Source organism: Periophthalmus magnuspinnatus, chromosome 9 (genome assembly GCF_009829125.3).
Source record: "Periophthalmus magnuspinnatus isolate fPerMag1 chromosome 9, fPerMag1.2.pri, whole genome shotgun sequence".
Lineage (NCBI taxonomy): Eukaryota > Metazoa > Chordata > Actinopteri > Gobiiformes > Gobiidae > Periophthalmus > Periophthalmus magnuspinnatus.
Window position 1 is genome coordinate 10,257,915 of NC_047134.1, and position 16,525 is coordinate 10,274,439.

The following is a 16,525-nucleotide window of genomic DNA, read 5'->3' on the forward strand; positions in this document are numbered from 1 at the left end:
GGAGCCTGGCTGCCCACTGCAAACATGTGTTACAGACCTGTCCTTGTAAGTAGGCCTATTCATTAGTTGTTTTTGCCTCCAGTCATTTTCCACTTGTTTCGCAAACCTGGATCACATTATGCCACAGAGAAACTCCAGCCAGAAAAGTTGAGACCCACTCTGATAAAAGATTACGGCGCTCATTTTGTGTTATTGCTGCTTTTCCCTCTGTGCCAGTTTCTTGGAGAAAGTTCAAACATTCACAGGTCTGGAATGAAATGGATGTGAAATGCCAACTGGATTGGTGTTCATAGGAGGTCTGTTTACATTCTTTCCACCATAGCTAAAATGTAGATTATTTTTGAGTCTGGGGGATGTACATGAAGATTTTCTGAACTGGAAAATCATTTTTTAAGTGCCTGGATCAGGCTAGTTTTACCACACCATCAAAAACAGACATGAGGGAGACCTGAAGTTCAATGTCCTAGTGGCCCCAGTGCTCATTGCCCGGTGCCTTGGAGCTTGTGAGTGTTTGCCATAGGAAACCATAATTGGCACCTTTCCTTTGGACCCTGTGCTTTTCACAGATGAGGGCAAGTTCACCCTACATGCCACATGTGTGTAAGGCCACGCATGTAACAGCATTCATCATGACTTTGGTAGACAGTGACGGTCTGAAGAAACAGCCATGAGTAAATGCTCATATCTAGACAAGGGCTCAAAAGCTCATCCTATTGATAAATCCTCTTTATTTACAAATGCTCCATGTGTTAAATGTTCATTTGTCACTTAACGAAGTCATCTGAATTTGAATCTGAGAGTGGGACCTTCTTCTGCTGCACCTTATCCAGCCTCATGTGGAGTTTGTTTCATGTGGTCTCATGTGGTTTATTAAATCCCTTAGAACATCTTTGGGACATTGTAGTTTGGTTCTTAGTTGTGACAGGTTGGACCTCAGACTGTCCATAGCCCAGTGGTACCTGGGTTCACCCTGTATTTTGTAGTTGTTAATGGTGAACTTTCTAGTGGAGGGTCCACTACCTCCTTGTCTTCATGGATGTGCTATTGTTTTGCCTTAAATGTTCAAATGCATCTTGCATTTAGTCAATTAATGTGTTACTTTTGCTAAAATTCCTTGCATTGACCATGAGTTGTCATCTTTCCACAGATCTGACCTGTAACATGACCTAGTAGAGTCATCTGCTTGTCTCCAAACATTTAATGCTATATTTTAGAACATTCCAGGCAAAGCAATAACAACTCCATTGAGACAAGCAGGTAGCAAACCCCTTCACCAGAAAAGTTACATAATGCACCTTTATGTTTCTAGACTAGAACAAAAAAATTGAGATTCTGCTGTAAAACACTTGGCTTGAATTTACTTTTACTTCTGAGATTTTGTCTTTTCTACGTCAGTCGTCCCTTCAGATTTTAATGGCTTTGCAGAGAGATGCTCAAACGGGACGGTGGGGTGGGGGGGTGGGGGGGTCCGGAAGCCTGTGGTGTTAATGCTCGCCCCACACTCTTTTGATCTGGCATCGGGGCAGCTGCCATTGATTAGTGCGTTTGTAGATGATTACTGGGGGAAGTGGGTGGTCACACACGGGTCACATCCCCATTCACCCTCCATCTCCAACATACAAGCCATGAGACGATTAATCGATTTTGAAATGAATCCTGATCTTGCCATTGGATTACCACTGGGATTCAGAAGCTACAATATCTGATATCTGTAATCTATATTCAGCAATTAAATCTGTATGTGCATCACTTTTTGTTTTGAAACAGACAAAATAAACTAAATTACAGATGGCAACATTATAGGTACATTGGCCTTTTACCTGTCACAATAACACATTTTGAAGTCCAATATATTGGTGTGGAAAAATGATAATATTGAAACTACTTTATGCCACTCAAACAGTAATCCTGAAGCACAATAATCAACAGGAATAAAAATCAGAGCTGCAATAAATAAAAAGACAAATACTGTTGGATCTTTCATTTATTGAACATAAGCTGATATAGTAATTACTCTGATACTTTTAGCCCTTTTATCTCCAGGGAACATTGACAGTAATGGATCCATATCGATGGTTAGCACTGCGTCGGTAAACCTGTACAATTGAATTACCTTCCTACATTCTGAGGTTGCTCTACAAGCTTGTTGTTTGTTTAGAAACCAAGGCTACAAACTAACGTCTGTACACAGTCAGCAGCAGAGTTGAGGAAGTCACACAACTTTGTGAATTTTCTTTTCTTTTAAAGTTCCTATAAAAAGTACAGAAGGCAAAGATTAGCTTGTGAGGGCAAGCCTTCAGTTAAATAGCTCTAAAAATAAATAACATTATAATTAAAACACAGGTAAGGATATTGAAATGTATGTATTCCTTGCTGTTTAATCCAACCACAACAAGTAGAGTCTCACAGGAGAAAGCCTTTATAAATAACACCATTTCTGTCCTTTAGCTTGGTCTTGTATTGTGCAGATTCATTTTAGTCCATTTCAGTCCAGTTTGGCCCCAAAATTGATAAATATTGCAAACTGTGCCAAAGTTACAAGATCTTACTCCTTCTAAACAGAGAATTTCTCAGCAGTAGTGCTTTGCCCCTCTCGTGTCTCGTCTTTATCAACAGCGCTCTAACATTGCAAATCCCTTTGTCCAGTGCTGTATTGTTCTTTCGGTCACACCAGTATTGGGAGAAAGTGAGTGGCTGTGTTCTTTCGGCGACTCTTCTTCCCTCGCAGTGCTTTCCCGTGGACATTTAGTCCGACAAACATCTGCCTCTTCTTGTTCCTCCACTCTGCAGAGGCATAAGTGTTGTAGCCGTTCTCCTCAATGCGCTCCTTGAGAGTGCAATCGACATTAAACTCCCTCTGAAAAACAGTGGACATCAGTGTTAGTCTCACGATTTATGACATGCTAAGTTGCTGTGTGCTTTGTGCAGCTGGACTGGGTTGTAATTCAGGCTTGACCTAGCTACAAGAGTAAAGATAAGGACCCCTTTGATAAGAGCAGAAGAATCTAGCACTATCTCTCTTCCTAAAGCGTTTAGATTGACCCCTGACCAGAATACTCACCGCTCCATACAGTTCCCCCTTCCTGTTGAGGGCCAGATAGTAATTGCTGTGCAGGCCTCTGATGGCCACCACCCCCACGTCCACAGATGTGATTTCCAGGATACCTAAAATGCAAAAAAATGCAAACATAAAATGGATGTAAACAATATTTTTATTGCGTTTGAGGAATGATGGTCCTCTCCGATAGAGGCGAGAGAGGAATGAAAAAATCTTGGGATGCAGTTGTTTATAAGTTTTGCAAATTTTGCCTGTAATACAAACTATTTTAACTCACAGTGTAAGGTTATAGTGTGATATTTCTGCGCATGATGTATTTTATCCAGCGCAGTTTTGTGTTCAAATTTATAGTTTATTCACTTTTGTGCAATGTTGAACCACACCAAGACATTTGTAGGCACGTTTCAGCACATTTCTGATACATAGCCACTACTGTTTCTGAATATTTTTAAGATAATTCATACTAATGCCTCAAAAAATATAAAGTAAATCTCTAAAGGAGAATATTACCTTTTCATTTCAAGTCATTTCACCATTACTGCAAACACACACGCTTCTATGTTGGCCTGTGGTTCAAAATTAATTGCTTGCTTGTAAAGTCCCATACAAACAAATGCCTCCTTTAGCAGTGCTTAAAGTTGCTAATTTATACTTGTGGTAAGAAGAGACGGGGTACGCAGCTGCCTGCTCTGAATATTTGTGTGTCAGAATTAGAGGTCAAAGAGATATGACTTCCTAACATGTCCTTTGACCACAGCAATCTCCAGTCTCATCCCACGCCATTTCTCACCCTTTGTTTCCATAGTTTGTTCAGATCCTTGGATCCTTTTCCGACTTCCTGCACTCATACAGAATCTGCACAGATGCACATCTAGGGTCTGTAGGTGTGAAGTGCACATGTGATGACACGCTTTGATCACTTGGCCCACCCTTCTGCCTCTGTGACTTGGCCCTGTTCAGGTTTAGGGCCTCTGCATCCTTTATATGAACAAAGTGTGTATGAAGCAGGTGTGAGCCCACAGATCAATGCACTTCTTAAAGATACAGCGTCTTTCCTTGACGTCCATAAGGTCTTGACTGTATCAGTTTCTAGTTCAAACAGTGGCACCTCGGGGCAGTGCGGTCTGAGGCTGCAGTGGAGCCGGTGACACAGTGGCCATTGAAGATCTGAGAGGAGCTGCTTTAGGTGGGATCGGGTGTCCGCGCTGAAGTGAGCATGTAAGACAATCTATGGCCGTCTCTGGCTGCTCTGTAAACATGGGCCGGATAAAAGCCAAGAGAACAGAGGAGCCATGACAGTGAGACTGGGGGTGGAGGGAGGATTAGAAAGGCTGTAATGATCACTGATCAAAGTTAAGCACCGGAGGCAGGGGCGAGACAGGTTGTATATATACACACATGCACGCCCACACGTGCACGCCCACACACACAACAGGCTACAGCAGGTGAATCAAACTCAGGCTCCATTCACAGCTCACAGCTGAAAGCTTGGCCCAGGAGACCGGAGAAAAGCGCTCATTATGTCTGAGACTATGGGAAAATGCTATAACTAAAAACACTCCCAGCACATTACAACATCAATCTTTAATTGTGAAAATTGTTTAGCGCGGGATACATTTTGGAAACCCTCTTTTGTATCCTGAAGCGAGCCAGGCAGTTTCAGCTGTTTACCCAGGGAGATGGTAGTTTTCCCCTTTGCATGCCTTTTCCTAATGTGTGGCTTATTTGATATGCTCTGTTTGGAGTTACAGCACTAAATGGTGCGTAGGTTGTGGAATAGAGGTGCACTAGAAAATTAAAGGTGTTTTTTCCACAGTGGGATGCCAGAGAGCATGTGCTTCACAGCTTGTACCATTATTCATCCTTGCCCTTAGTTAGACTCTCTGCAAAACACATACATTACAAACATGTACGCCATAGGATGTAGTAATAAGCCTGTATGGAGTCTATACTTGACGGTCATGTTTTGCCCCTTCATTCTGCCCACACAGGAAAGGTTGACCCTAGTTGAACTTAACCGTGCACTTTACCTTTACTTTAGAAAGCCAACACGCAAAATCTGTTATGACCTTGTATAATAGCCTAATAAGAACTTTGGTTGTGACACCTCATTTGAAATCTGATCTCTGGATGTCCCTTTGCACCACGCAGCTTGCCCACCTCATGATCTGCCTTTTAAGTCTCAGCAGTCTATCAGAGCACTGCTTGTATAAATGTACTCAGCTGTGAATCATAGATAGTTTCACCGACGCGTGTGCAATGCTCCTCCACTGACTTGAATCTGGCTCCCTATTTGGTTGGCTGTGTAACCTCAGCACAGTCTTGCGGTGAGCTGGAAAGCCATGTGGGACAGTTTTGCGCTGGCATCCTCATAAATCCGTGGGAGTCTAGATACTGGCTCTGTTACAGACGAGAGTTGGGTTCTGGCCGGGCCACAGACAGCAGCCACCACGCCTTACAACACCTCGCTACAGGCCTGAAGCTACACTATCAATTAAACACAAGGTCTATGGTTTCATTTGGGCAACATTTAAGCCAGAAGAGATACCGTTTTACCTCTTTGATAGATACTACGCGATGGCCACTTCATTGCAATTTAGGTTTTCTAAAGTTAAGTTTAAATGATTTAGATCTACTTTTACACACTGGTTAGGTTTAATTAAAGGTGCACGTTTGAGACCATCACCATCTGGACTTATTGCTTTTATTGCTATTATTTGCTTTGCCTAAAATGTTCCTCAGTAAAAATAAATAAATAAATAAAATCAATGGAGACAAGCCAGGCGAAGTGACAGGTCAGATCTATTTAGAGGTGACTTTGCACAAACTAAAACAATATTAAACAATAAAACATCTGCAATTAAATAAATGCTAATAATGAATGATATAGAAGTTAAATGCCATAGAGTGGGACATTTCGGCCAAGCAATACAGCGCTATAGAGACAAGTTTGTGAAAAAGAAAAGATACATAGTGCACTTTTAATATATTTGAATACGGTGGTGCAAAAGTAAAGTAATGTTATATTTTTTGTTCTCTAAACCAAATTATTTTAGTGTCTTATCACAATTTATAATATATACATAGAGAGAATTTGTGTATTTTTTTAAACTGCATGCTTTTTCCCACCAGGCACCATTTCTATGTTGTACACAGGTAGTTTGTCTTCCGCTCACTGCAGCCAAATGTGATATTTTGTCACTTGAAGGGAGCATAGTTGCCGCACAAAGGACATCATCCCTGGGATCATGTCTGGCCCGGGGCTCTGCACACAGACCGGGGCCACCTCTGTGTAGTATCCTTTACCTGCTGAACCTGATCCATACACATATTATTGTGCACTGAGCCCCTGGAGACTGCACTGTTTGATGGCACCATTGATACAGAAGATGGCTTTGATGTGGCCACAATAACACTCAGCCGTGTCATTCATGAACTTGCATTTTACTCTTTCATTCACTTTTTACTTCCAACCTACCAAAGATTTTAACATCCATTTTAGTTTAGCCAGTTAAAAGAAACCCATAAACTTTATGACAGAAATCACACACCATTACAATGATAAACTCCCATACTCAAAGTAGTTGGAAACACCATAAAACCTTGACAGAGTAACAGTAAATAAACTTCTCTCTGTCATGACCTTGTCAAAATAAACATCACCTTTGACGTTTCTTTTTAAGTGTCTTAGATCAATTGCGGTTTATCTGTCCCAAAGGAGCCTTAAAAACGTCCATATATTTCCATGTTTGTAACGGTGTGACATGTCTGTGTATGTGTGTGTTAAGGTAAATGTGTTGTCATCCTGCTCTGCTCTCAATGCCATGGACTGGCGGGAAGGTTAGGACACTCATGTCATTTCACTCACCAATATAGTCCAAACATACAACACATAATCGCCCTAAAGATGTGTTCTCCAAGTAAGCCCATCAAGTGCCCTAAACAAACATGTCAGAAGTCACTTTGTAATTTACGTGGCGCTGGCGGGCAGGCGGGCATTTTGAGTGGGAGAGTGAGTGAGGCGCAGAGACGGTCCAAAAGCATTAATGCGATTGACATGGACATCCTCCCCTTGTGCTGGTCCTCTTATCTGCCCTGTTTACCCTGGGCTGTGAACACAACCTGATAACGCCGCACTTATCGGGCTCTGCTCCTCTTTAGCCTCCTCGCTGCTACCATTATTGTGCTGAGTGTTTGGACAGCAGAGATATCTGAGGGATGCCTGGATTCAAACAAAAAGGCAACACTATTCTGAGCAGTGGCTGCACCGTCCAAACACACTGGAATTGCTACATCAAACTGTTTGCAGAATATTATCAAATGCATGTACAGAATTTAAATGTGCAGAGGCCATTTTTACCATTTAAGTTTGCCATAAGATAAACCAGTGCATATTACACATTTGTTCTGTCACATTGCCTATTTTAAGATGGTTTGAGAAAACCTCACAAAAAAACTTTTTCAATTAACACTTACATCTCAAACATTAGCTTATAAATGCATAAAAATGCACTAAAAAGAAAAAAAAAACTTCCTAATAATTTGGAAAACTGCGTTCATGTTGTTTAAATAGTGCCTGGTTAATTCTCTGTTACTTACTAAAGGGGTCGTCCTTGCTTTTTGTTCCATTGACATTTCCATTCTTATCAATCCTCAGGAAAAACTTCTGGAAAGAGAAGAGCTTCCTCCTGCGTATGTCTCCTTCGAGATGATTGTAGCTGCGCACATGTCGGCCTTGTGGCCCCATGCGGCCGGTGTGGCCCCCACTGGCCCCGGTCCCTGCAGCAGCCTCTGTATTTGAAATGTTCAGTCCAGTGGTGGGGTGTCTCTGTGTGTTTCTGTGTAGACTCTTACATGCTGCTCCAGGCAGACAGAAGCAGGACACCAGCAGCAGAATGAGCACCAGGGCCCAGGGCAGTGAGGGGAGTAGAGCGCATGTGGTCCGACCCCCACAGCCAGCCACAGCAGCCTTACTCCCAACAGCAGCCCATCTGCTCATGGTAGAGTGCGGAGTGCCGGACTGGAGGCAGCCACGGAGCTTGGGACATGCTGCTGGGGGCCACAACAGGCTGAGAGGGCAGGGTGGGGGCCCTCCACAGACCGGGCTGTCTGAAGTGAGCTCTGCACAGTCCAAGCCACACAGCACATGAAGAAGAGCTTCCCTGGGCACTTTTAAAATGTTTGACGTACTCCAAATTCAAACCCTAAAGAAATTCGGGCTTGCCAGGTATTCAATGTTCTTAAAAATAGAAAAATATCCACATAAAAGATCATCAATTAAAATCCACACAAGTCCAGTGAGCTGTAAGAAGGTGAACACAAATATTCCTTAGAGAGAAGTCTAAACTCACACGTGGGTTCTCAAATTGTGAAATAAGTCCAGAGAAATGCCTGTAGACAGAAGCTGGTGTCTCTTGGATCTGCGTCTCTTCACATCTCTTTTGCTCTATCCCCAGATGACTCCACCCTCAGAAGACTGTCTCTGATGTGAGGGGTCCTACGGCCGGCAGTGCAGTTCTTTCTCCCAGAATCCTCAGCGGTGAGTCCAGGCATGGTCACTCTATGCCTAAAGCATTGTGACACTAAACAAGAGTGTGTAGAGTTGTGTGCTGTAGTAGTTTGATCCCTCCCTTCTCGACTTCCCCTCTCACATATGGGAGCCAGTGGTGCTGTGTGTGTGTGTGCTACATGTGAGAGAACCAGACTGGAGTGGGAGAGATGATAGCTGTGTTTATCTGAGCTGAAGGTGCAGGGCTGAACGCTGTTGTCTGGTGCGTTAGATGAGATACAGCGCACATGCTTATTATATTTAATAGAATAGATTTATTGTCACTGTAAAACCAATGATGTACAGTTACCTAAAATGAACAGATGAAACAATCAGTGACATATTAAAGTCTACAGATACAGAATAGAAACTCCAAAAAAGGGCATTTACGTGCATTCAGCCTGTTGTGGTTGTGGAGTGATGGAGTTTGTGGGTTATTTTTTACTGAAAACTAAACGCATAAACAAAAGCTTCTAACCACCACGCATTAGCATTTTTAATTTCATTCAATTACAGTGATAATGAGAGGACAACACACACCAACAGTAACAACAGTAAAATTGGACTAGACGATACAATCAAACACGACATTATTTGTAATTGTGAAAGTTAAAAACAAGTCGGATTTCTAGGAAGTTGCCAGAGTGGAGCAGAGACCACCCCTGAAGCACAATTTTTATACTTTTTTATTATATTCTTACTTCTTGCTACTTCTTTTACTTCTTTTTATTATATTATACTTCTTACTTCCTTTTATTATATTCTTATTTTATTATATACTCGTTCTGATATAGACCAAGACCATTCTATAACTACTGAGGAAAGCTCCAATTTTGTCTTCTTTCCGTATCGATATTTGTTCTTATGAGTACGTAATTGTGACACTAGCTCGAGTATCATTTATTATCCATCCTCTGACTTCTGACCACACAACTTCAGAATAGTGAAATGTTTACAATGACGTATGTGGCAGCGGGGGCGGGGGAGAGTGATCGCTGAGTGCAACGGTGACAGTTCTACTAACCTCATGTGATTAAACAGAACAAGATTTCTCAGCCTTATCTGTCTGCCGTAAACAACTTGTCTTTAAGGTCACAGTGTGTTCTTTGGCGTTTTATAGACCCTGTGTGAGCTCTGGTTTTGGGGTGGCTTTTATGTCTTTTAGCAGTCTCCATCCTGAACAGCTATCAGATGTTAACTGCTTTGGCGTTATCTAAATATTCAGACAAGGATATCTTATCAGTGCTTCCTCTGTGCTGATGACTGCCACTAAAGGCTTGAATACAGAGGAAACTGCAGCATATTAGTCTACAGAACAGTGGCACGTATCTGTGAGCGCTACTGCATTGATGTTCAGCATATTTTTATATGCAGACTACAAACATGTGGCCAAGTATAAGCACTAGAATCTACAACTTACACATTCCCTGGCAGTGTCGTTGCATATTTTTCATATTTTTTTTAGTATCCAAAGTAGGGAATGTCCTCTGTAAGCAAACATCAAGATGGTATTTAGATTTAGTTTGTTTTAAATCAGTGACTGCTTTTGTAAGAGTGATGTCAGTGAGTGTCAGTAACTGATAAATAAACCCTAAACAATAATAATTTTAGATTTTATTTGAGTTTATACGCCAAAAAAAAGAATAATGCATTAGTTTTATATAGTGCTTTTCCAGACGCTCAAAGTCCAGCTACAGTTTCATGGATTATTCATTCACTCCACAGTTGTTCGTGGTAAACTACTGCATAACCACAGCTGCCCTGGGACAAACTGATGCAAAAATGGCTGCCAATTCATGCCATCAGTCTCAACGATCATGCACGCACCACATTCATACCACAAAATGTTTTAATTGATCTGTTTATGCCATATTAAAGCTGGACTGTATAACTTTTCTGGCGGAGGGTCGTCCACCTGCTGATGTTTTTGCTTGGGCTGGAATGTTGCACAATATGGCATTAAATGTAGCTATCGTCATACTGTGGAGGTGAACAGCAGACGTCAGCTATTGAATGTGAATGATTAGTTAATAATAGTTGTCAATGATTGTTAAAAAAGGGTAAAATCATAATGTTTCTTCTCATCATAATCATAATATTTAAATTTGACACTGAGACATCTGCATTTTATCTGTGAGTAATGTTAGTCTGAGTATAAATAGTGCAGATAAATGCAGCTCACTGTGTTCTTTCCAGTAATGTTCCTTAATGGAGATATCTCTGCTTTGTTGCTTTGGGCCTCACCAGATTTGCAGGATTTGTTTAGCTGCCAGGAAGCAAATTCTACCCATGCTGTACCGATCTTAAATTCAATATAAATGAGATTTACAAGCTTTGTTATAAGTCTATTTTCCCTTTTGTCTTCAAAGTTCCATCACTTAGTCAGTTTTATCTTGATATAACTATTTTTCTGTATTACATATCAAAGCTAAGAACAATAAGCAGCAGAGGAGGCCGATGTGCTCGTGATCCGTACCTACAGGCTAGAACTCCTGCTGGGCTTGTATCGTCCTATCAAAAACTAAACACTTAATCACATCTAAAGCATTAAGAAGCAATAGAACCGGAAATTTCAGACGAGATTTGTCACAGTTCAATGCCAAAAAGAAAAATCTGAAAAGCAGGAGATGCTATTTTAGAAATCCTGTTTTAGAGAACCTGTGTTTGGTTTATTGCTCTAGAATCTATTTAGGATTTATTCTCTATAAAGCTTTAAATACAACATATAGATCTAATAGTGTCATCACAATATTAAAATTTCAATACTAAGGAATAGACTGAATACTCAATACCGATACCACAATGATAATTAAAAACACTCTTTATTTACACAATAGAATGTAATTTTCAACATTAAATCATAGCACTCTCTTTTATATTACCATGTGTCTTATATTTGTGTATCTCTCAGTCCCCTCAGTAGGTTCTCTGTGTTCTTTATTTGGTCTTATACTTGTTCTGATCCATCGATACCTGTTCAAATTAATATCTATATTTGATACTACTTTTAGTATTGATTAGTATCTGATTTTTGATCCTTTTGACAACCCTGTTATCTAATATTCACTGATTGAGCTGTTTTTTTGTTGTTGTTAAATGTTCAAAAAGGTTTGTCTGTGGCATTTTTATACCTCAGAAAGTGAATACTTGCCTACATAAAAATGCAAAACCCAGTTACAAATCAAAAAAGGTCAGTTTTGATACTGCTTGGTGTGACTTTAATACTGTTGTTTCTTTGGATATGTTGTCTGTGACCTTGAGCATCCGGTGGGTCCAAAGCTGTTCCTTCTTATATAAAGTGATACTTTAGTGTCATGTGTCTCTGATTTGGTCCATTTGTGAGAATGTGGACTCTCTCTTTATGTACACTATCATTAGGCAGATGTTCTATGAAGAAAAGCAATTCTCGTCAACTTAATTTGACTCACGTCCATATGTGGTCTGAGCGAAATCAAACGCACCACTCACAAACAAGCTGAATGTCCTATGGGAACCATGTGTGTGTGAGTTCCCCGCGGCGGGCTGTTTGTGCTGGGCCTGGTCAGAGGAGGGCGAGGCTTTAATAACAGCACTAGGTCTGGTACAAGGATGCCAGTCTCATCCCCTCCAGCCCTACAGTGTGATGGGGTCCAGATGAGGGCCACCTCTTGGGACGCACAAAATGAGGAAAAAAACTGTTTGAGAAGTTCAGCTTGTGTCTGATTCACAAATCACTTTATGACATTGCAATTTTTTTCTAGATTCTTTTCATTCAAACTGATCGGCCATGTGACTCACATAAAGTGTGGCATCATGTTTTAGCCTGATCACACAGGCAGTTAGCTCAAGAGCAGCTTTTTCTCCTGGTCATCAAAGGTAAATATTTAATGTGTTCCTGGCTGTTGTGACTGAGGTGTCTGGTAACCCACGAGATGAAGTAGCAGTTTCCTGCTTTACGATGATCAATAGATGTTTGTCATGTTACCTTCCTGTCCCGAACAAGCACTTGCATCATTCTCCCTTTACTGGTGTCAGTTTCAGGAGCCCAGAAGAATTCACTTACAGGTCACACGCTGGTTCAACTGCTCCTGTCTGCCTTAAGGCAATGTAAGGTGACCAAGTCAAACTGTACATGTGCAAGTATGTGCATCCATAATGAATGAGCATAGAAAGTCTTATTTCCATGCAAGGTAAGACCATTGTGGAAACAATCAAAACAAATGTCTGGAACACAAACCATTATTTATGTTATAAAATACGAACTTTCACACGCTAATGCAGCAACAAAACATCATTATCATGAACTATATTTACTCTGTGCCAAACCTTCCACTTGAATTGTGTTAACCATGAAGCATATTTGTGGTTTGTTGAAGGACTTCCCTAAGTCTTTTTAATGGGAGTAACATGCTGAAATGTAAATAAAGCTGTAACTTTTACACTAGGTCCAATAAAATGTATGCTATAAAAGTTCATTCTTTGTACTTCTATTTTTTCACCATGGCACAATCAAATATCTAAACTGGGATTTTACTTAATTTGAATCAAATTCTGTTCTCATTCTGAAACTGAAGGAGATGCCCAGTCAAATAATTATCATTTCCACTTCTCCAGCACCACTTTCTATGGTGTTAAATGTTTGTTTTCCCTCATAGATCTTTGAGGTCAGACTTATTTTGGTTTTGGCATTATGCAGAGAGAACGTGTAAAAAGCAGAAACAATGAAGTAAGCATTTGACTCTTGGACCCAAACCACATTCACATTGTGTTTCTCAAGCTTCAGAGGTAATTTTATGGCTATTTGGGATCCTTTTTTTTTTTTAAAGAAAATCCACTAAAGCTGTTTGAACTGAATTCAAATCCAGCTGTTGGAGTTGTCAGGACACTGTTGTGCACACAGACATCGTTGCACTTGTGTGTGACTAATAAACCTCAAACAAAAACAGCTCCCTGACGGCACATGTGTTTTACAATGATTTAATTAAAAGTACAACTGAATAATCATGCTTTATGAGTTAACACTTTAGCTGCAAAATTAGAGCGGTGGTTAGTGATTATTATTACGCAAATGAGCTGAATTTTCAATGATGACTCAATCTGAAAACTTGACCAAATGTGTTATTTATGTTTCAGCCTCCTGTTTATAGGCACCATTTTGAGCACTTGAAGAGAAATTATTTTGTTTTAGACTGCTAATTGCTATGGCAACAATCCTAATAAGGAAATTTAACCCAGAAACTACAAACTAATGCAACCGAGAGCAAATCTCAGGCAGCAGAACCAGAAATATGTATCTTTTAAGTAGTTTGTCGAATTCATTAACAAATAACAGATGAGGAAAAAAATGAAAGAAGCTTGTTATTATGCCATTACTGGTCCTGTGCTTCTCTTCGTTATGTAATATATTAGTGCTGACTAACCCTCAGAGCAGTCGTTGTGTCCGTGTCAGGTTTTCTGGCACAGCTCAGTCAGAAATCTGGGCCAGTACAACCTGATCCATGAAACAGAGCTGCACCAAGTCTGAGCACCTAATTTAGAAAAACACTCCACGTATCTTTCACTGTCACATTTATTGATCGAGACATGCAGGACTTATCAAGTATAAAATGTACAAAAGTAATTTACAATGACGTGACCTGAGAGGGATGACCTGCAACACCTCTTTCTCTTTGGTCAACGAGGAGCACCTGGGTTTGGACTGTGCAGGTTCTGATGGCTCATACGCTGCCGTCAAATTTATTCACTTGTTCTTAACTGAAAAGTGTTGAGCCAGAGTAAACACACATATACAGGAACAAATGACATCGACGCAAGATGCAAGTATTTTTCTATACATTTCTGCAAATTTGAATTAAGGAATTTAAATTTGATCTTGATTACAAAATTAATTAATTAAGTTGAACCCTATAATTTTACAGAAATAACACAAATGTTACCCCTTTGCCTTGTTAAGAGAATTACTTTAGACATATTTCTACAAAACAGCGATTATTAAAAATGACTATTTACAGTACATTCTGTTCAGCGCTTGTTTAGAAAAGAGCACCATAAAACTTGCATTATATAAGTACTTACTTAGTTATCCTACTGGATTTTTGACAGCAATATTGTACAAAAAAGAGTTCTATAAATATCAGTATCATTCACATCAGTATTGTAATACAAATGCAGTCATACTTGGGTGTGGATGAGTCTGTATAATGCAGTACAATGCAGTACAATGCAGTACAATGCAGTACAATGCAGTACAATGCAGTACAATGCAGTACAATGCAGTACAGCCTGCCTCATGTGATTAGGACCCGCAGGTCACACAGCACTGTTTTTGGATTGACCTCAGAGAGCAGCGACCCAGCAGCTTCAGTTTGTCACAAAAGCGAGATGACATGGTGTTCTTCTTGCAAATTGAGCCTGTAAACAATACATAATTTCAGCCTTTGACAACAAACCAGTTATAATGTAACTACTCTTGTTTACATACCAGTACTGTCTTTACAGTCCTGTTCATTGCATTTCCTGAGTGTGTCTGGTTTGGACATCTCCTCACAAAGGTCGTTCAGCACTAAAGTCTCATCCTCTACACTTGTGCATATGATTTTACGATGCTGCTGACCTCCACCACAGCTCACTGAGCACTGCAGACATAGAGAGTGTTACTTTTAGCTATGAACTCATCCTTCTTATTAAAGTGAGTCTAACCTGATCCCAGTCTGTGGCTGTCCAGTGAACACAGGGCTTCAGTGTGCATGGCTCTGTACTGTTTGGTCTCACAGAGTCTCTGCAGCGGTTAACCTCTGGGCAATATACAAGTCGCTCTCGAACCCCATCGCCACAGCTTCCTGAACACTGACAGAAAACAAACAAATCACGTTAAGTTTACTCCTGCTCACTGAGCTCTGGTGGCAGGAGATTATCCAAGAACTCACGCTGACCCCATCTTGGATAGTTGTCTTTATCTGTAACTCGCAACTAACAAGAACATACACATTGATGTTACCTACTGATAATAATGCATTATGTAATAATAATTAATACTACGCAATATCATATTATTGGTGTGCCATAATATATTTGATACTTGGAAAAAACAGCACCATGGACCAGAAAAATACTGCAGTGAACCCCATACGTGCAGAGTAGAATAAAAGAAGAATAGTACTCACAGGAGCCCAGGGGGACGTGCTCCAGGACAGGCAGAGTTTGCGGGGGCAGGTCAGAGTGCTGATGGGTTTACTGGAGAGATCCTGACAGTGGAAGGGTCTCAGGGGTCTTCTACTCTGAGAATCCACACACTGGACGTCCCGGTGTCTCCGCCCCACAACAGCACACTCATCTGGACACTGTGTTAATGAGAGGAAAAACAAAAGAGTGATGACTCTATGCGGAAATAAAATGACCAGTAAATCAACTTAACTAGTAATGAGTGTCATTATGGGATTGAGTAACAAGAGGAAATGTTAATCACCTTGCTCCAACTGCCACTCTGCCAGGTGGCACAGGGCTGCAGGTGACAGGTGCGCGCAGGCTCAGGTCTCTCTGTGTGCAAACAGTCCTCCTCATTCTGTGAGCTGCAAACCACTGTCCTCCACATCGCACCGATCCCACATGTGGTTGAACACTGGACAGCACAACATGGAAATGCACATAGAGAAATGGTGAAAAACATACATCATAACTCGCAAAATGCTTTTGTAGCTTCCAAAATGCCCATAACATCAGAATACATCTTTGACATTATCTGAGAGTGGATACAGAAACACGAACAGTTAACCAGTCAAATGCAAATCCATGGTTATCGGTCAACCAAAACGCACAATTTTATTAACCCCAGCATTGACAAGCATGGGTCCAATCTTTTTTTTTTCTTTTTTTTCATTCATTTTCATTTATTTTTTTCTCTTTTGCCAAAATATCCAGCCCTACTTCATAATAAGCATTAC

At 40.6% G+C, this 16,525-nt stretch overlaps 2 protein-coding genes and 1 long non-coding RNA gene across 3 annotated transcripts in view; 1 reads left to right on the plus strand and 2 right to left on the minus strand.

Moving 5' to 3' along the window:
* Positions 1 to 16,525, plus strand: part of LOC129456505 (uncharacterized) — a 22,712-nt gene continuing 6,187 nt past the window's right edge. The window contains exons 1-2 of the long non-coding RNA XR_008648801.1: positions 1 to 45; positions 8,515 to 8,597. This is a non-coding gene — a long non-coding RNA (uncharacterized LOC129456505). The remainder of the gene's footprint in view (positions 46 to 8,514; positions 8,598 to 16,525) is intronic.
* On the minus strand, positions 2,037 to 8,340 carry LOC117376583 (fibroblast growth factor 10). The gene is made up of 3 exons (XM_033973094.2): positions 7,658 to 8,340; positions 3,062 to 3,165; positions 2,037 to 2,857 (listed from the first exon to the last, which is right to left on the minus strand). Exons 1-3 carry the CDS (start codon positions 8,055 to 8,057, stop codon positions 2,666 to 2,668), a joined length of 696 nt encoding a protein of 231 aa, XP_033828985.2. The 5' UTR covers positions 8,058 to 8,340; the 3' UTR covers positions 2,037 to 2,665.
* The window catches only part of adamts12 (ADAM metallopeptidase with thrombospondin type 1 motif, 12), a 16,668-nt gene continuing 14,294 nt past the window's right edge, over positions 14,152 to 16,525 (minus strand). Inside the window, exons 22-26 of the mRNA XM_055224007.1 lie at positions 16,051 to 16,203; positions 15,749 to 15,925; positions 15,285 to 15,431; positions 15,067 to 15,220; positions 14,152 to 14,996 (exon numbers count right to left, since the gene is read on the minus strand). Of these exons, the coding sequence (XP_055079982.1) occupies positions 14,881 to 14,996; positions 15,067 to 15,220; positions 15,285 to 15,431; positions 15,749 to 15,925; positions 16,051 to 16,203 (747 nt within the window). The 3' untranslated portion in view covers positions 14,152 to 14,880. The remainder of the gene's footprint in view (positions 14,997 to 15,066; positions 15,221 to 15,284; positions 15,432 to 15,748; positions 15,926 to 16,050; positions 16,204 to 16,525) is intronic.